Source organism: Anopheles funestus, chromosome 2RL (genome assembly GCF_943734845.2).
Source record: "Anopheles funestus chromosome 2RL, idAnoFuneDA-416_04, whole genome shotgun sequence".
Lineage (NCBI taxonomy): Eukaryota > Metazoa > Arthropoda > Insecta > Diptera > Culicidae > Anopheles > Anopheles funestus.
In genome coordinates this window covers 41,012,198-41,033,102 of record NC_064598.1, presented here as the reverse complement: position 1 = coordinate 41,033,102, position 20,905 = coordinate 41,012,198, and the positions used below count along the sequence as shown (strand labels likewise).

General features: G+C 40.1%; 1 protein-coding gene across 2 annotated transcripts; it reads right to left on the bottom strand.

The window, feature by feature from the left end:
* Positions 1 to 13,988: 13,988 nt before the first annotated feature.
* Positions 13,989 to 20,905, bottom strand: LOC125761713 (L-threonine ammonia-lyase). Of its 2 annotated transcripts, none has more exons than XM_049423158.1 (9): positions 20,734 to 20,905; positions 18,447 to 18,715; positions 18,176 to 18,343; positions 17,625 to 17,741; positions 17,255 to 17,491; positions 16,696 to 16,988; positions 16,439 to 16,531; positions 16,160 to 16,289; positions 13,989 to 14,320 (listed from the first exon to the last, which is right to left on the bottom strand). In XM_049423158.1, exons 2-9 carry the CDS (start codon positions 18,699 to 18,701, stop codon positions 14,204 to 14,206), a joined length of 1,410 nt encoding a protein of 469 aa, XP_049279115.1. In that variant the 5' UTR covers positions 18,702 to 18,715; positions 20,734 to 20,905; the 3' UTR covers positions 13,989 to 14,203. The 2 variants fall into 2 exon arrangements, with proteins under 2 accessions (XP_049279115.1, XP_049279114.1); XM_049423157.1 differs by having other exon boundaries at positions 18,447 to 18,924; positions 20,734 to 20,904.

The window sequence follows — 20,905 nt, the reverse complement described above, 5'->3', positions numbered from 1 at the left end:
TACAATCTACAATTAATTTAAATTCTTCTCAAAAAAATTAGTTAAAAATTCAATTACTTTAAACTTTATATTTATTCTACATTTTCTATTATAAAATCCCTTTATATTTATTTTTATAATTTTTATATAATTTATTTTATAATTTTTTTTATGTAAATTTTTGCTAAAAGTTAAATGTTATTAAAATTATGTTTTGATAAAATAGAGTAACACTTAATGGAGTAATGTGTCGCTATCGCTTTATGTATTATTTTTAATTATTTAAACAACCTTAATGTTAGGTCTGATTTTATCTCCTTTTTATTAGGGATTATAGAATTTTTATTGATAAGGCTTTGTGTTGACGTGCGACTCGGTTGTGTCTATGTCTTACACAAAAGTACCAATTATCAAATCCACACAAACTAAGCGGCGTCGAGGTGCCCTCAGGTGATAATGGGGTCCTCAACATTTATGAAAAGCTTGGGTTTTAATTTTTATTCTTCCGTTGGTGGAAGTAACAGTGAGTATCCGCTTAGGGTTCTCGTATTTCTACGGGGCTCTACCTCCCAAGTTCCTGGTCAAATCAAGGGATCAAAGCAAGGGAGAACGCGTGCCTAGTAAAAATATATCTAGTAAAATATGTACAATTTCCGACATGACCTTATTTTCAGTTGAGTATAGAAGAACTTTGTGGTGTAGTTATCTCCGAATCTAATATCATGCTCAATGGAACCAGTACCAAATCGCAATCATAACCAAGTTTAATAATTAATTATTTGACAGATCAACACCTCTCAGGTTTATCTTTTGCATGAAGGTCATGCCGACTGTTTCTGGTCAACTAGCTTTTTTTCCACGTAGTTTTTTCCACGATGGGTAATATTTTGGATCTTATTTCAAGGTTACTTCAATTCTTTCGTCAATTATTGCAATGTTCAGTCCAGGTTTACTACCAATACAGCTGTCACTGTTGTATAACAAATTACAATTATTTTCAAAACTATTAATCTCTAAAACATCTCTTGTTCACTACCAAAAACACTTAATTTATTCTAGGAAAAATTGTTCTCTTATTGAATTTTGTTAGGTCTTTTTCTCAAACTTGAAAATAAAACTCATTTGATGCATTACTGCTTGTGTGTATTTAACGTTCGATGCCAGCTCACGTGCGTTTTTCGTTGTATTTTGCTTGAATTTTCTACAAGCTACCAAACATATACGCATTTGTTGACACAGGAACTGCCACATTCGAACTACCGTAGAATCGTTCTTTCGACCAATAACCCTTTTATCTCCACACAAATCTTCCACTCCCCACCACCAATCGTTTCGATCAAACACTTCCATTGTTGCCAAAATCAATTAGCAACTACGACTATCATTTTATTACGAAACTGCAACTGCACTTCCTGATGATCTGCTGATCAAATCAATCAAACAATCAATCAATCAAATCGTTAAATTGAGCACCGGCACCAAAAAGATTCTCCCGATTTTGTGACCTGGAGGCACACAATATCGGATTTGTTGGTCTTTTCCGCCTGATTTGCTAATGTAGCTGCACCCGGGGAAGGCTTATCGGCTGACAGGTAGGAACGTTGCCAACGAAACTAACATCTGTAGCCTAGTTTTTGCGGAGGGCACGCTGTTTGCACAAGGTTTTGTCCTAAATTGGCGTTTCTTGTTTCGTTCGAGTTTCGTTGAGTGACCAGGAAAGGAGGAGGAACGTGGAATCCAAACGAGAAAATCATAGAAGCGGTAGCAACAAATTGATTCTTCGTTTCGTTCATTAGGCAGTGCTCTCACGAATAGTGCACGTGTGTAAGGCGTGCCTTTATTTACGATATGTCTGCTCCCTGCCTGCTTACATTCCATCACCAATGGTTGTAGCCGGTGGCGAATGAAATCTTACTTAGAAAATGACCTAACAGCAACGTTTTGGGGGTATAGAGAGATTCGCTGACAGGAAGCGAAGCAGTCGGTGTAATGGCAGCAATCGGACCATGTTCGGTCCGCTGTACCTTGAAACACAAGAAGACATTCCAGTCTTTACGCTAGTAACGCTAAGCCCGCCTTGCCCTGAAGTGGCCTATCGAATACGTTTCGCAAATGAGTTTAGCAAGTTCCCACATAAAAAGCCTCGTTGGACGTAAGAAAGCAATCGCTGGATCCTGGTTGGAATGCGATACACATCCGATGAACAGCAAGTTAATCAATAAAATGAAACCCAATGGGTAGAACGCTTCTTGGTCGAGTTAGCCTTAGTAAGACACGCTCTGGCCTACAGATCGTAAAGATCAACTGACCGGTGATGAATACGTCAGCAATCGTACGGGACGAGAATGCGGCATCAGCCTGCGTGGAGGCTCTGTGAGAGAACCGTCTCAAATCAGGTACGCTTCGTCCATAAAATTGGTACGTTTCTCAACAAAGCAATGTGGCAGGTTCATATATATACGAAACGCACGTTAGGTATGAAAGAAAAGAGCAAGTCAGAACCATCAAAACCATTGCGTGGCTAGGCGTATGACGGGCCAAAGCTAGCCTCCATCCGATACCGGTCATCAACGACGGTTGAATACACTTCACATAGTAGTGACTGCGAGGCAGAAAAGGTAACCCACATCGTTGTACTCGTAAAATTAGTACCTTACCTGTACTGAACAAACCAGTTGCGTTCGGTCCGAATACCAAAACCTCGATTGCTCGATTGCCCCGTAGCGAAGCTATCCGTAACGTACGGTAGTCGATTGTTTGAGTGCCAATTGTTGGTGATTGTTTTGCTCATGATGCCGTCACTATTCGATCGTCCCCAATTTCGCAATGGAGCATGGTGCCCCGTTTGCTTTAATCATTAGGCGATACTTAATGCTACGGCTCGTATCCTTCTACTTCGTGCACGAGGCACCAGTACACGTTGCTTTTTCATTATTATTGCAAACGATTATCGCAATTCATTATGCTGCGGCAGACAATAGCCATTTAGCACCAGCCCCAGACACATAAAGCCACCGTCCAGTTGTACCACCTAGCGGTAACGATAAGATTGTGTAAGAATTAATTTCTTCTGTGTGCCGGGGGGATTTTCGCATATGGACAATGATCACCCTCGCGGGTGGTAAAGCGTGTCGGAAAAAATGACCTTGCATTCACACACAAGGATTGAAGCATGATAAAACATGCGTTTCTGTGACAGCTGTAAAAAAGTGACGCTGCGTAGCTTTGCTTACACGTAATTAGTTTGATAAATGAGCCATACGAATTGCAGATTAATCATTTGTTTGAAGTTTATCGTCAGTGACTTTGGGTGTCAATCAGAATTGCCTACCTTTAGGCTAATAAAAACTTTATCAGGAATCACCGGATTTTTTAAGGAAGTTGAATATTGTAATTAAATCATCATTTCTACCACCCGAACCTTTATTTGGTGCACACAAATTCTTAACAAACAGTGAAAATATTCAATAACCACAACAATGATTTTTTTTCAATTTAACTACAGTTTGCTTCAACGTATGTCATTAAAACAAATAATTTGTAGAAATATGGTTATGATGGTGAACACCGAAAAGAACGGAAAGCTGAAAATTGATGTTGGAACCTTACAAAGAGCTTCAGGATAAAAAAAAGTCACGAGGACGATAGTATCGAAAAGAAACAACAATAAATTATAATCAATTTTTATTACTTTCACATAATAAACCGATCGTTAAAAACAGTTTGAACATCTAATTTGCTTCCTTGGAATTTTACCTTTTTAATATAGCAATATACTTGTCGTTGGCTGTCATATTTGAGGACATCCATGAAATTTCGATGGTGCTTTACTTTATTTTTGGCTATTTCTTAACAGCTTCATTCACCTTCAGTTTCAGAAGAAATATTCAAAGTAAAATAATGGCATAGCCCGGCAGATCTTAATGGTACAACCAGCCAGGTTGTTTGACACTGCTCAGCCGACCAACAGCGAGCGACCAACAAAGCGATCGTAATGCTCGATAAATAAGCAAGTATTGGAACACTGCACAGCGATGCAAACGTTTTCCCCCCCGTAAGCGCTTTCAAGTCACAAAAGATATCATTATAATTGTGCAGCCGAATCAAATTGACGATAACGATGCTGACAAAGAATAACGACATAATAGGTGAAAACAAAGAAACTCGTTAAAAAGCGGGGATGAAATGGTTGGGTATTTCGAAACACCAGTACGGCACATAAATGGACTGTTCCAGCTGCACAGGGAACCGATTTTAGAAACGATTATCTTGTTATCCAAACAACAACTCAACTCCATGCACACACACACAATCGCATTCCCTCAAAACAGGAAATGAATGTTGTGGCAAAACTACTACTGAGTACATGTAAGTAACAAAAAATACAAACCATCCGTAGGCACCGCTTCTCCCAATCCGGCGATACCCAATTAAAAGTTTTCCAAGCTAAACGTCCATCACACCATGAGAATATGCGTCAGAGCAACAGTGTGCAACTTGAAACTACGGATAGATGAATGAAATCAACTCAATTCCTTTGTGGCAGGAAACAGGATACTAAGCGAGTAGTGACTGAATGGTAGCTTAAAACTTTGCAGCATCCTTCGTCCAGAATCGTTTGGTCGAGCTTTTTTTTTCTTATCGTATCGCTTCTAGCCTCTGCTACATCCCAATGACCGATTGATCGAAAAACCGTTGGCAGGAGTACATTATTATTCTAACTACTTTTAAAGCCTCGGGTTTAAAATAAAAAAAAGTAAAGTGATTTGATTGGATATCGATGGCTTTCACTGTTTTGTCATCCGATCGGAACGGTTGTTAAAAAAGAACGTTCCGAAAACGGAGATAAATTCAAACAATTGATTCCATAACAATAACCATCCATAACGACATAAATTTGTGCGTTTCCCGAAAAAAGTTTTTCGTGCCAAGTGTCCTATGTAGCGAAAAAGTTTTGCAATCTATTGTATGTGCTTTTATATTTTATAGTGTGTTGAAACCATCGTTCGCTGTCCATCCCAATCGATTACGATTCGTCATATTCCGTTTGGATAATTTTCACAAGAATGGTCGATCGTGTGATAAGAATAAAAAAAATATAAAAAATGTCTTTTAAACAAGAAGCAAAGAAAACTTTTACCACTAGCTTGCCCTCACCTAGTTTCGTGGCCATTTCAATGGTGAAAAACAAAGCACGGCCAGTGGGTGTAGCGAAACCAACACAATAAACATCAACAGAAGATTCGTCGCAAACACAACTTTCCGGAGCGGATTTTGCTGACTGCAAACTTTGCCCGTTTGAAATATTATGCGACAGTGTTTCCCGCGAAAGGATCACATTATTCAGCAGCTTTGGGCTGCTAGGTGTTCGAGCCAACGAAACAGTGTTCACTATTTAGGGAAGCGAAGCATGAAGGTGGTCTTAGTTAGTGCACCGTGGTTAAAAAAAAACAACAGTGCGAAAAAACAAGGAAAGAAAAATCTTTCGCGACAGAAGCGAAAACTTTGTCACAAAAAGAAGAGAAACGTATACACTCACACATAAAACCACACATATTCAGTGGGTGGAAGAAGTTGGTGTGCATCCAGAGAAAGTTTCCCGGGCCAACGTTACCGTTTCTACCGCGGCGAATGATAACGCACACAAATAACGTACTACAGAAAGGGAAGGAAAACACCTTCCACAAGCGAGTGCGGATCCGTTTAGGGCTTGCAGTTAGTTATCATTTTAGTTTGGGATGAGCCCGCAGGTAACACATTTGTTTGCACCACACGCTCATAATCTTAACTTTGCAGACGTGCCCAACGACGTGGTTCTGGCGAGGGAGGGGCCATGTGTGCTTTATCAAACCACCTGAGCGACAGTTTGCACCTCAATTATAGCTTTCGGCCATCCAGTTGTCATCCGACTTTTGCTACCGACGATGGTGACAGTAAAAGATGATTTGTTTGTTATGTCACATTTTAACGAAAGTTGTACAAAGGTGTGCTCCGGCGAAATACGCGTTTTGTGTATCCAGGTGATATTCGAAAGTTTTTTTTGGAAACATAATGCTTCCACCCGCAAGCTGTTTCGTTTCGCTTTCCACACCTTCAACACACACACCTTCCGCAACAATGGCTTAAACGTGAAATCAATGCACTGTAATTAGCTTTCCAAACAATGCGAGTGCGTGTTGATTACAAATAACACCGTATCGTCAACATCGCAGTTAATTAAAAACAATTAGCCGGAATAGGCCTAGCCGCTTTTTCCGTGCTGTCAGTTTCGATCAGTTTTCCTTTAAGCTAAAGTACTATGGTAACATTCACCCGGATCGATTTGGAATGTGCCGAAAAAAAAAAACCAAACCGAACCGGTGCGGTGGGTCATCCTTGCCTGGCGTCAATTTTCATTTTCACCCTCGGCTAAAACAATCGGTTTGGCGGTACGGTGCGATATATTGATTAGTGGAACTGAAAGATGACTGCCGTTTGAAGTCGCTAATTAAGGGTGCTCTGAAGTTAATCGCCTTAACGTAGGCGTTTAATAAAAGGGCTCTCCAGGGAAACATTAATTGTGTGCGTAACGCCGTTTCTTGTGCTGCAGTGTTTTGGAGGAAAATGAAGCTTACGATAGAAAAGCTGCGTAATGAAAGACACATCCTAAATATATTTTACTAAGTGGTTCTCGAACATTACCGGAGTTAGTAAACAAATTATGAATCATTCTATTGTATTTAACAAGATTTTAATTTATTTTTTGATGTATTTTCCTCTTACAAATTCCTTATTTTGACATACAGAATGCGAATGAAACTACAATCCTTATCAGAATTTAACGCTTAATCGTATTTATTTTGGACATAAACGAAGCTAGAAATATTCTATAAAACGAAATCAAATGATTGCAATGTTGTCCTAATATACATTGAATTTTTTACAGTTTATCATGATTTTTGTATTTTTTTAACAGTAGATAGTTTTGTTTTCGCAGAATACAAATTCCATTTTTCATATCGTTTTCATTGAATCATTCTGATGCAAAATGCTTAACAAAATTAAAAAGTCTTACATATACTTCATATGCTTCCGAGAATTTCAATCAATTTTTATATAGTCATTATAATTTGTAATCATCAATTTAATGCTCTTTTACTCGATGTCAATATCGGTGGAAGCGCCCGGTATTTTGTCATCAATCAATTTTGCACAATCCAAGAAACATTGAACGTTATAAATTAATTTTTCATTGATTTTTGTACACTTTTAAGTTCTTTAGTACATTGCATTGTTCTATGATATGTTCTATAATACATTGTAGTATAATACCAATTCCATTTTTCGTGTCGTATTTACATGATGATGATGATGATGATGATAAGTCCCACCTCATACCCCAACATAGGTTTGAGAAAGACGAAATTATCTTTAAGATATTTAAACTCTAATACATGTTTTTAATATCCATGTTGAAAAACAAAAGTGGTCGATAAGTGGTGGCATCAAGGAACACTTTCAGGTACCCTACGAATCACCTACACTTCCAGCAGTGAAACTTCTCCGGCCCAGTTCCCTAGTATCCGTTAAATTGGTCTCCCAGCTACCATTGATAGGGTAACGGTTTACCAGCTTTCGGGACGCACTGTTCCTTGCATATGGCCAGTACTTCAGACACCGACATGGTGTAAGGTACTACCTTCCGGAACAGGAGAAGCTGATTGGGAGAGAAGATTGGTCGCTTACAACATCCATGAATGAATATCGTAGTGACCTTGTTAAAATGCAAGGAAATCTATAGACTCCTTAGGTATCCCTAGATTGTCCACTTCTACGCGCGCGTGTCTCAAACTATGTTGTCTCAGTCATATATTTTTTAAAATATTGCTTATAGAAAAATTATATACTTATCATCATCAACGAGATCGTGATGACAACTGCAGTTACACATAATGCAGATACATTGGACAACTACATACATAAATTACATTGAGCTCACATTACACAGTTTGCTTGACATAATCGGCACAACTACGTTTGAATTGGTATAAGGTGCTCGCATCTTTGATTTCTCTTGGCATCCTGTTGTACATCTGGATTCCCTTAAAGAATAGAGAGTTTCTAGCTCTCTGGGAAATCAAGTGCGGAATTCTTGGTGCATCTGCCCTGCGTGTGCAGTACCGATGAACGTCAGAACCACGCACTATTCTCTCCCCCAAATACCCTGGCAACATTCCTTTTAATAGCTTGTGTATAAAGGTCATAGTTTGGTACACTATCCTTTGTTCAACCGACATCCACTGAAGGATATCTAGCATCACATTAGACAATGTACGTCGACCACAACCTAGCACAAGCCTCATTATACGATTTTGTAATCGTTGTAGCCTTTTCATTTGTCCTATATTGCCAAGAAACAAGATTGTCGAGCAGAAATCAAAGTGTGGTGATATTATTGATTTGTAGAGCTGAACTTTCCCAACCAAGTTGAGATCATTCGCTAGTCTACTCATCACTCCACACTTTTTTGCAACTTTGGCGATGACCCAATCTATATGAGCGTCGAATTTCAATTTATCGTCAAGTAAGACCCCCAGGTATTTCACCTGGTGGACTCTATCGATTCGTTCCGTGTTAATGGAGATAGAAGGAAGGCTGTACAATCCACTCGCAGACATTACCATGTAGCAGGTTTGTCTAATGTTCAATGCAAGCTTTTTGTATTTCAACCATCCATCTAACGCTTCCAGATCGATATTTAATAGAGACTCAGCTTGTTTGATATCTTTATGCGAGATAAACATTACAGTATCATCGGCAAATAGATTGATCTCACAAGACTTCAAAACCTGTTTCATGTCATTTATATACATTATAAACAAAATTGGTCCAAGAACACTTCCTTGCGGAACTCCAAGGGTGTTTTCTATAGGCTCTGATACAGATGTTCCAAATAACGTTCTCTGAGTTCTGTCTTTTAAATAATTTTCGAACCAATTGAGCTCCTTCCCCACAATACCAAACCGCTTAAGAGTTTTCAACATTAAGGGTCTGGAAATTGTCTCAAATGCTCTTTTCAAATCCAAAAAAACAGCAATTATAGAACTTTTCTGCTCCATTAGCACTTTCCACTTCGCTAGTACAAGATTCAGGGCTGTTTCACACGAGTGACCCTCCCTGTATCCCGACTGTAACCATGTTAATGGGTCGAAAGTCTTCCGCATTGATAGCTCCAGCCACCTTAGGAATAGGTATAATCAATGATTCTTTCCATGTTTTCGGAAAAATACCTGTTTCTAATGATTTATTTATCACTGAAAGAAGGTTCTTCCCTATTACATGAAAACAATCCTGAATTGTTTTAGCATTCACATTTCCTAGGCCTGCCTTTTTGGTCAGGTTAAAACAAATTGTTTTTAGTTGTTCAATAGTAATCCTTCGAAATTTGAAACTATATCTTGGAGTCTGAGTATCGATCAACTCTTCGGACGCACCTACAGTTGATATATTTTCATGGATTTCTTTGACACTGTTCACAAAAAATGAATTAAATTTGCTTGCTATTGATGATTCTTCTGTTTCCACCGTACCCCCATATTTCACTAATGAAACATTCTTATCATCAAGCTTCAACATATTTTTGAGAATTTTCCATAACTCTTTGCTGTTCCCTTTGTGTTTTGTAATCTCGTTACAAAAATAGTTTTTACGAGTTACTTTCAGAGCTCTACAATACTCATTCCTAAGTGTTGTATACTCAGACCAATAGATACTAGAATTTGTTCTGATAAATTTTTTGTATACTCTATCTCTTCTCCGTTTTAAACGTGCCAAATCAAGGGTATACCATTTATTAGAGTTTCTAGTATGTACCGTCTTTTCAAAAACCAATTTTTCCATTGCACTCTTTAATGTGCTCCATAATGCATCAGCAGCTTCATCAAAGCTTGACACATCATTTGGCAATTCTTGGGCAACATAATAGCAAAGAGCTTCTTTAGAATACCTATTCCAGCATTTAAATTTTCGTTGAATCGTTTCATAACGTTCATCGTTAATATGCAAAACAAGTGTTTCATGATCAGATATTTTTAATAACGGATCTGTAGCGGCTTTGACTAAGTCCGTGCTACTGTAAACATGGTCAATCAATGTTCTGCTTTGCCTTGAGATTCGTGTAACTTCATCAACTTTTTGTCTCATATTTACCGAATCCATCAAACGTTTCAGTTTGGCGGACTTTTCAATATTCAACCAGTCGATATTGAAATCACCGACGATGATGTTGTTTTTTCTAAAATCTAGGAACCTATCCAACCATTCTTCCAAGATATCAATAAATCTTGAATCACTTGTGCTCGGAGAATGGTACAGCACACCGTAATTTCCCAACGCCATCCCTCGAGAAACTACTATCCCAAGAAACCAGTTACCTTCCAATGAATCATTCAAGATCACGCGAAGAGCAACTTCGCTCCTGGCATACACGGCAACTCCTCCTGTATGACGCGAATGGGACAAACACGACACAACCCTGTAACCTTTTATATAAAACTGTTCAAAAGCTTCAACTTCCGTTACATGAGTTTCAGAGATAAAGACCAACATTGGTTGAACTCTATCTACTGTCTCCCGTAACATAGCATAGCTAGAAGATAGGCCGGCAACATTGAAATACAGGATTTCTTTGAACCGCCCTAGTTCTGTCCCCCCCTGCTATTGGGAAAATTGTGCTCTTTTCTCTATTTGTTTTCTAAACAGTGGACAATTATTACTATTGGCCGCGTGTTTTACATCAAGCTTAAAGCCTCTTGTCGTATTTGCCAAATCACAGTTCACACACTTGAGTGTAGCTGATGTGCATTCAGTTGTTCTGTGTTCTGCACTGCACTTCGAGCAAGCTTCTTTGTTCGGTGCTCTTGTGTCCAAATTGTCCACAACGATAACACCTTAAAACATGAATGGCCCTAGATATCCTACATCTGTCAAAGCCAACATTAATTTTGTCTACTTTTTCCAGAAATTTGTAACACTCATTGTCAATCTCCAAAACAGCGTTATATTTATGGTATTTTAAAACCTTATTTTCGAATATTCCAAGGACCTTAACCTGTTTCCAGGGAATTCCCTCGTTCTGGGTTTTCAAAAAATCGATGAGTTGGCTGTCAGTGTATTTTTCACTCATTCCCATAATTTTTATTCTTCCTAAAGGTAAAGAAGTGGAATAGTTTTCTCCCAACATACATTCCACCTCTTTCCTTATTTCATCTAAATTTCCAGAAGCAGGACATTGAACGTACACTTGACCGGCTCTACCATTGTGGAAGTCCGAGATTTGCTGTTTCCTTGGATCTAATTTCGCTCGTAAATCAGATCTTGTCATTTCACAAGATTGATCTACCTTTGGAACAATAACCAGTGTTTTAGTGCCTTTAATTTTTTCTGATATATTTTTATTGGCCTCAATAATTTTGTCATTTCTTTTCGGGTTGAAATTTGTATTGCCCTCGTCAAATTTACTTATTATAGTTTGAACATTACTGTCCCCACTATTTGTCCTTTTTCTCTTTTTTACTACTGTAGACCAACTTTCGCCCTGCACTGTACTAACGGTTGGACGGCTAAGAGAGGCTTCACGCATGGTTGCCTCAGCCACATGAGGGGCTTTTTTTGCTCTCACTGTCTCACGCAAAGTTGTCTCTAATTTGCGATCAACTAGTGTGCAAAGCTCCGTTTTGAGAGTCTCTATTCCCTTTTCCAAAGCATTTGAAATCCATACGTTCATATTCTCTTCTAATTCCTTAAGTGATTGTGAGAACAAATCATTCGACTTACTCTCTTCAACCTCTAAGTCTCCCAAGCCCGTTTTTTTCTCCAAACAAAGATCACACATGTAAAGCACATTCTTACTTTCGCTAATTAGCTTTGCCATGGGCTTTGAGAGTGTAGGAGTAATGCACCGGCGGTGAAAATTACTACCACAGTTCCCAGCACAAACGATCGGATCATCGCCGATTAACACAACGGCGGAGCATTTTATACACTCCATGCCGTAAAAGCAATTCCGAGCGAGCTTTCACAAAATTTGTAAGTTTTGTATTTTTAATCTTATACACAATTCACGAAGAAGCCGAGCTGCCAAACAAACACAAACACACTGTTCGATTTTATACACTATCGATGACGTGATCACACATTCATGGATTATTCATAACAGGAACCGCACGAACACTTATGAATGTAAAAAGGATTCGATGCGATCATTAGCGTCCTATGACGCTAACGACTTCACTAAATTCTCTCTTTATATCCACAATGCAATGCTATCCATTAAGTAAACCCCAAATATGCTTGACCACACGTTCAACAGTGTTTCCAAACAAAATTGTTTACAAACAACACAGGTTTACACAGAAAAATCACAGCACAAACGGGAGCTAAACAATTACACAACTGCACTTGACATTAAATTTTTATCAAATTATTTCGTATTTTGTCATCAATTAATTTTGTACAATCAGCACCAAAGTTTATTTTTTACGATTATTGTATTTTTTTAAGCGTTGGATAATATTGTTTTCACAAATTGACAAATTCCTGTTTCGTATGGTATATTCGTTTTACACTAAGTTTTCATCAAATCATTTAGATGCAAAATAAAAGAATTAAAAATGTCTTATATTTTTTAAATATTCTTCTGAAAATTTGCAAAAATTTTTAGTCAAAATCATGGTCATAGCCTTTATATTTTGTAATCAGAAATTTACTGCATCTCTACTCGATGTCAATATCGATGGAGGCGCCTGGTACTCTATCATCAATCAGTTTTGTATAATCCAAGCAATACGGATCTTATAATACTTTTTTCATTATTTTTATACTCTTTTAATTTCTATAATATATTGTTTTTACGAAATACAATTCCCATGTTTCGTGTGGTATATTCATTTTTTTATTAAATTTCCATTAAATTATTTTGATGCAATATACCAAAAGGAAATAAGTAAAACTGTTCAAATATACTTCCTTTTCTTGTGAGAATTTCAAACAATTTTTGTGTAGCCATTTTAATTTCTAATCAGCAATTTAATGCGCTTCTAATCGATGTCAACATCGATGGAGGCGCCTGGTATGTTGTACAAACCAACATTGTGCAAGGTGAAAAATAACATATGAATGAATATACATAAATACGATAATATGATTTTCTTGATTTTGACTTGAAACAAAAAGTTTATTTAAAAACTATTATCAAAGGTAGTTAAATGTTTCACCTACATGACAACCACCCTAACACAAAAAAGGCTCGCTTCAAAACGGCACATTCGCCAACCTACTGCTGCTTCATGTAACGACATAAACAAGTTTAAGGTGGACCGGTTATAGCGATGCTATCGCTATAAATTATCCCACTGACCCGTGCTCACTTGTTGTGAAAATGGAAAATTGTTGCTCCCGTACCAAGCTCATTTTGCACACGTCGATTCACCTTTTTCTGCCAAAGTCGACACATTCATACCGGGATCGGGAAGTAACTATTTCAAATCGTTCGATGTCCGTGTTGATTGCGAACCTAGCGTTACACTCTGGACGAAATGGTAGAAAATGAGAATAGTGTATGATGGCTAAAGCTTTCTAAGTCGGTTAGAGCGAGCACTGGTATGCGAAAGCGGGAAGCGTTTTAAAATTTATGGATGCACCGTGTACGAGCTCGTTGATTCGCAATCAAATCCCTGGTTAAGTTCGGGGCCGCATCCATGGCAAGGTTGCCCCGGATCCCATTTACGAGCTACATCGTGCATACTATTCGCACGCCCAACGTCACGATATGTACGATATGTGAACGCCCCGCTGTGCGTTATGCTGAAATAGGCGAGGAGTGCACGTACTGCGTTTTCATTACCATAAATAAAACCGTTTCGCGACCTCCTGCTGCATCGATTGCGCTGGGCAAAAAGTTCAATAATACACATGTTGGTGGCGCATGTGGTAAAGGAATAGAACCTACAACGACAAAAAAGAACACGTACTACAATTGTTACCAGCCCCACACGCTGGCAATTTCGTTCGTATAGGGTCAATTTATTGAAACTATCGGAAGCAGTGCGCAGCACGGTATGCACGGTTCAGTTCCGCGCCCCAGAAATCGCGAAGAAGCGACCGGAAGTCGCGTTCGATGAGAGGGAAAATTTGCAGCTTATCGTCTGGAATGGAGAGTACGGTAGCGTTCGACAGCACAATGTTGCTATTCCGTGATCGCCATCGGCATGTCGTAGAAGTGAACTTTGGTATATGTTTCCTGCAGCACCTTACGCATTTGCTTGGAATGTTCCCAGTCACGTGTTTCACAAATCACTTTCACCTGTAAGTATGTGGAGGAACAAACAAATGTTACAAATATGTAAGATAGATTTACTACAAAAATGCACATTCATATGTTATTTAAAAAATACAGTGAAAAATATTCTCAAGCTTCTATTAAACTTAAACACCTCTAGAGAATCAATGGGAAATTTTCAAATAGTACAATCTTAAAAGTTTAGTAGGTCCTCGAGTGACTATTACAGCGCTGTATTTGATGATTATTTTCGTTCAAAAGGGTAGATAAACGAGACAAGCTTATAAATCCCATTTTGAAGGAAAAAATTTGCCCACAATTCTCTATGCAGGACTCTAAGAAGCCTTTTTGATTATTTATTTTTAGGTTATTTTTAGTGAACTCTGAGACAGAGGGTGAGAAAGCATCATGTAAACGACAGAAATTTCGAATTAAAGTATGGTAATCGTCTGATTATAAATATTGGGACAATAAATAATAGTTTGATCATAATAATACAATCAATTCTAACTATTTGCTCAATCTTGTTAGAAATTTTTTCATACAAAATTGTTTGGCAATAGGTAAATGGTTCATTCTTACTATTTTTCATCTTTATGAAATTATTTTCTACTTATGAGCTTCCAAAACTCAACCCATAACTCTAGAAACTTCTTCCGGTCATTTCTGGCTTACTAGACTTATTTTTCTCCATTTATCACATAGACAAACGAACTCGACTCTTTAAACTATTTCTGTTTCAAACATACTTCAGACAGACAGATACACGGACAGAAGTCAGACGAAATCATTTTCACCTCACGAATTGGTTGGACCAACTACGAACGAGTTACGTTACCTGCGAAAAACTCGTACAAATATGTAACAACAAGTTTATCTAGTTCCGCTAAGCTGTTTACCATTATCAGCAAGGAATAAGCCCACTATTAATGTGATTTTAAACGCAGTGCAATTTTCTTGTCCATACCGATCATCAACCACCGATCTACACGGGTTTCAGCTAAACTGATACACAAAAAACAACCCTTCCCTAAGTACACTCATTCAATCAACATTTGCAAACTAGTTTATCCGTCCTGGTCCTCGGTACGGTTCACCGCCACAGCACATAAACAGAACTGCCACCCGTGGCCCAGATACAGCAAACTTCATCGCCACCGAAGTGTGCGCTAATCAACGCAATCAAAAACCGACCACACCGAAACATCAGAGAAAACATGAAATCCAATCATCCGGACCGTTCTTGGGCAAAAACCTTTTCCACGCTAATGGAGCGTACCCTTTGCCAAAAGGTAAATATTAGACGCGCTGAAGTACGCTGGTCCCGCTGGTTGACCGCGAATACCAACACAAACAAAGCTAAAAACGGACTACGCTCACGGTAACCGTCTGCGGGTCATGCCGTCGTCATGCCCGACCACGCATGGCCATTGACCGTAAATTAAATCATAACGAGCGGTTCTGTGTCGCCTTCTGCCGCTTCTCCTCACCGTTCCATTTCATTACCACCATCATCCCGAAACCGGATTTTGGCTGTCAACGCAAAATCTGCCCATAGTGGTTGTGTGTATTTTTTTGCTGGTTCTTCGTTTTTGGAGGAATGTGTTCTAGCAAAAATACACACGCCTATTCGTAGTGCCCACCATTTTGTCCGCGTCGTAAACGTTCGCTGGTCATGTATGTGTGTGTGTGTGTGTGTGTGGGGGGGGGGGGGGGGGGGGGTGCGTATGTAAATATAAAAATAAACTGCTCCCAATGAGCATACCCTGAAACAATGGGGAACCCTTATACCCAAAACCTTCGTCCTAGGGAAGACAAAAAAAATGCCGAGCTGTTTAAGGGTGACGGTACGCGTTCACTTACCTCAACATGGTGGATGTCACGAATAAAGGCACGTTCGTGCATTATGTCCTTGATGGAAACGCCCAAACTGGCCAGCAGATTGCACAGCTTAGCAACACCACCCGGTCCATCGCTGACGGTGACGGTGAATCTGTTGTACCACGGACCGATGGACCGCACCGGACCATAACAGGGACCCATTAGAAACCAGCACCCAGCAGTGCGCAAAGCAAAGACAAGAGAAACAATAGACGAGCCATCAGGCGCAATGTTATGTCACTGAGGCGAAGTTAACGTTACCTTTGCAACCGTCCCTCGGCGGCCATACCGCGCTCTAGACATTTGCCAAACATGGTTGTATCGATATTGCCTCCGCAAATTAGCAGCACCACCCTACCGGAAACGGATAGATCGTGAAAGAATGCAACCGGACAGCCGGTTGTTCCAGGAATGAAAATCATGTTCTATTTCTCGAACCAGTCCTCTGCACACTGCTGCTGTACGAGTGGCTTCCAACAGTGGCTTCCAAACAGTACCGGCACCTCTCTCATGCTCACCTTTTGCCGATGAATTCATCCAAATGGCCAGCCATAATGGCGGCCAGCCCGGCAGCACCCGCACCCTCGACGACACACTTTTCCAGCTCAACAAGTCGCAAAATGGCCAGCGCAATCCATTCCTCCTTGACGACGATCATTTTGTCCAGCAGTGGTACGGTCGTGGCGTACGCATTGTAGCCCACCTGCGGCACTGCCAACCCGTCGGCTAACGTTTCCTTGTTCGCCACAAACACTGGTCCCTTGTTTTCGAGTGCCCGCGTAAAGCTGGGACACTTCTCCGACTCGACACCCTGGCGGATGGTTAGAAAATGCAACAGGAGCAAGTTATTTCTCGATCGAGTTTCATTAGAAATTGTTCACATCCTTCCGTTGGAAAGTGAGGTGTAGCACTCTATCGCTCTTTCTCTCTCTCTCTCTCTCTCTCTCTCTCTCTCTCTCTCTCTCTCTCTCTCGGAAAGTCCAATATTCCATTAAGCGCTGTGTTAATTGTGATGGAAAATATCCCATCGCTGGCATTTTTCCAACGAAAAGCTTCACGCGTTTTTGGCACACTTACGATGATTTTGGTATTTGGGCTCAAATTTTTGATGGCGGTCGCAACACCAGCTATCAATCCACCGCCACCAACGGGCACAACAACTGCATCTATATCGCTGACCTGCTCGATTATCTCCAGCCCGATCGTACCCTGGCCGGACATGATATGCGGATGGTCGTACCCGTTGATGTATGTAAGCCCTCGGTCATGGCCCATTTTCAGTGCAATCCGCTTTGCTTCACCCATATCCGCACCCTAGTTGAACGGTCGGTAAAAGATACGAGAAAAAGGCATAAGAACGCGTATTCACAGCTGGGTAAAGAATTTAGCAATCAAAACAATGTTAACCTCCGGTACCTAGGTTAGGTATCGCTGACGAGAAACATACCTGTACGACAACATTAGCATGATAGTTACGGCATTTCTGAATTTTCATCAGTGAAGCCTTCAGTGGCATCACGACCGTCACCGGGATGCCAAGCTTCCAGCCATGATAGGACAGCCCCTACCATTTGGTCCATGTTTTCCAGCGTGAGATGAGATCGGATTTTTTTGTTTGTTTGTTTGTTTGCATGTCCACACCCATAATAGTAGCATCACAAGCCGGGTACGATGATGGGGACATTAAACCAACGAAGAAAGTAAAACAAGAACAACATACACAAAAAACAAGTGAATAACTTTAAAACACCTTTCACATAGCGTTAGGTTGCCACCATTTGGCGCACATGGGATGGTAGAATCCATGGGAAATCTCTCTACCAAGCGACTGCAGCTCGTTTGCTCAACACCCAGGGGATATTAATGCTCGTAGCCTATGATGCGGTGTCCTAGAGCCCACCCCAAAAAAGCGTGTGTTTGTTGATGTAACGAAATGATGATGATGACGATGACGACAAACAGTGCCATACATGCGGGACGTGCCACATGTAATCTCACCTGCGCATGATTCCCCAGGGAGGCCGAGATAACGCCCGTTTTTTTCTGCTCGTCCGACAGCATTAGCAGTGCGTAACGGGCGCCACGCTCCTTGAAGCTACCGGTGAACTGCAGAAATTCCTTCTTCAGGTAGATGTCCATGTCGATCAGGTCGGAAAAGTGCGATTTCTGATTGGGGCATGAAATGCAAAAAAAAGCATGAGTGTCAATTAGACCCCAAAAAAAAAAATTATAAAAATATCCAACAACTTGGACGGCCATGACCACGTACCACGCACGGTGTTAGCTCGACACCTTTTCGGATTTTGAATGCCGCGGATGTAACGTCCTGGAAGGTGATTATCTGCGGATTGTCCGCATTGCAGAACGGATCGACGATTTCCGGCTCGGTGGTAGTTGCGCCATTGCCAGGGGTTTCAGGTTTCTCGCTACCGGTGCTATGGCCATTCTGAACCGACTGTACTACGGCCGGACGTGCTGTCAGCTTCACGGAAGCCATTTGCGTCGTTACGGATGACACTTGCATCGTGGGAGATTAATTTACGGTGACAGTTAAATCATACTAACAATTAAAACCACACCAAACACGGCGAAGCGAGCAAAAAGCCAAAAGATCCCGGGCCGCGAAGATCCCCTCGTAATGGGTGCGGGGCGCGTACATGCAGCGTACTTTGTCAGACGTGAAGTATGACAGTGATGACGGTTGTCATAAAAAAATAATCGAGACACAAATGCTTTCCTGTGCGAAACTGCAAAAAAGGAACTCATTCGAAGAGTGCACAGTGGAAGTGAACGAAAAGTGTTGTTTCAGTTGCGGTACCATTCGAGTATCGCAGCAGGGTATAAAATATTAATAATTCACAAAAATATCCCATCATGCCGCTGTTTGTGTAACCGGGTTTCCATATCTTTGGCCTCACCGGGACAGGTGACGTGCATGTGAGGTCTGTGTTTGTAAGGTGTGTATCTGTTGATCTGCGTGTAACTGTTTAAAAATGGGGCGGTTGTCCTCGCTTTTCAATGTATGAAAGCTCATGGGATGTATGTTGATGAGTTTTGGACCCTTTCAGTTCATCAGGTGTAATGAGACTCGTTTTGCGACTTTATCTTTATGAGCCGATCCCGCAATTATAACTCAATCATGTTTCAGCCATAATTGATTTTTGCGTAAAGATATCTCATTTTGGAAAACAAAGGATGCCGATGTTGCCACATATTACGGCAAAACATGAAAATGATTGTTAAATTGTTCATATTGAAATTAAATTTTGGATGATTTTTTTTTGGTTACGTTGTTTTAAGGGTAGTTCCTCACATCGCGTAATCATATTCAAACCAGCTAGCCGTAGTTATGATTAATTTTCGATACGAAACAAACTATGAGCTTGTGCATGGAATATTAAACGCCACACAAATACAAAAAACGAGCCTTTGCTAGTTCATCTAAATTCCATAACAGTCGCCAACACACAGTGAACGCAGAAACCGGATAGTGTGCGTTGAATATCACGTGCAAATATTTGAAAATGCAAACACGAATTTAAATGTACGTTAAAGGAACGGTATGGCGCGTGTGTGTATTTCTAGTGTTCACCACCGTCCAGCTCACACGGCATGTTTCATACCATTCCTGCACTTTATTAGTGATGATTTTTGCATTTGGAAGTTTATCAAACGAACGAGCCATCGTGGTACTAGAGCGGAAAGTGGTGATATTTTCATTCTTTCTCCGTACAATGTGTGGCGTTGTGAAACATTTATCGAACGTGGATAGCTATTAACACACACACGATTCCGTCTTTATCGAAATCAGCTACAGGAATAGTTCATAAAACTGTAACAAAACACAGCTTCATTCACATTCAACATTCACTATTGAAATACAATTCGATAAAACAACATTTCGTTGTATATTTTTCAAATATATTCTATTTCATGTTAGCTATATCGTACGCCGAATGTATGAATGTACGAGTGGAAATCATTCGAAACTCACTTTGAAAAAAAAAAAATGCTATCTGAACAACACTGAACAAGCACACCCTTTATGTGACACTTTTGCGACGAAATTGGCACACCACTTTAGGCAAGGATTTTGCCTCACAATTCGTTCACTTCACACGCGTTCGGGTTTGGTTTTTATACTGGTCCCGAAACCCTTGTTGCGATACGTTCCCATCATCATTTTCATATTATCGCATCCGTTTTTTTTTCGATGCCATCACTCATTGACGTAACCGTTCGGAGCGGGTGGAACATCCAATTATTCTTTCTAGATCGAATATTGAACGCACTTTGATTATCATTCATACGCGAAGAGCGAAAAAAATAAACTTGTTGACATGTTTTTGCATCGGTAAGAAGTACACGCGTTTCCAAAATGTACCGTTTCAGGTGGTACAATCGTAAACCCATAAATAACAGCAGTGAAATATTGTTAAAGTTAAACGTATGTTTCGAACTAGAAATTACGTCAAAAAGGGCTATCGCGGTTTTCAGTCCACAAACAAACGCTTACAATCCTTTGCAACTCTCGGCTCCTGAGGACGTTGCATTACCTTGCCAATTAATTCAACCGTATTAATAATCTTCCCACCAGCACTTGCCCACACCGACTGATCTCGTCGCCTTTTCATAATGAACAATCAGTATTTCAAGGGTGTCAAAATCCATTATACTCTCCATCCCGGTTGAAAGAACCTGATAACGGGAACTCTCATTCCCGGTTGC

Excerpts from the sequence above, each read along its gene's own strand:
- LOC125761713 (XM_049423158.1), bottom strand. The coding sequence starts at position 18,701 with ATGCAAGTGTCATCCGTAACGACGCAAATGGCTTCCGTGAAGCTGACA. Across the intron at positions 17,492-17,624 it reads ATGCTAATGTTGTCGTACAG|GGTGCGGATATGGGTGAAGC; the intron begins GTATGTTTCTCG and ends CCGTTCAACTAG. Across the intron at positions 16,290-16,438 it reads GCCGAGGGACGGTTGCAAAG|ATTCACCGTCACCGTCAGCG; the intron begins GTAACGTTAACT and ends GTGGTACAACAG.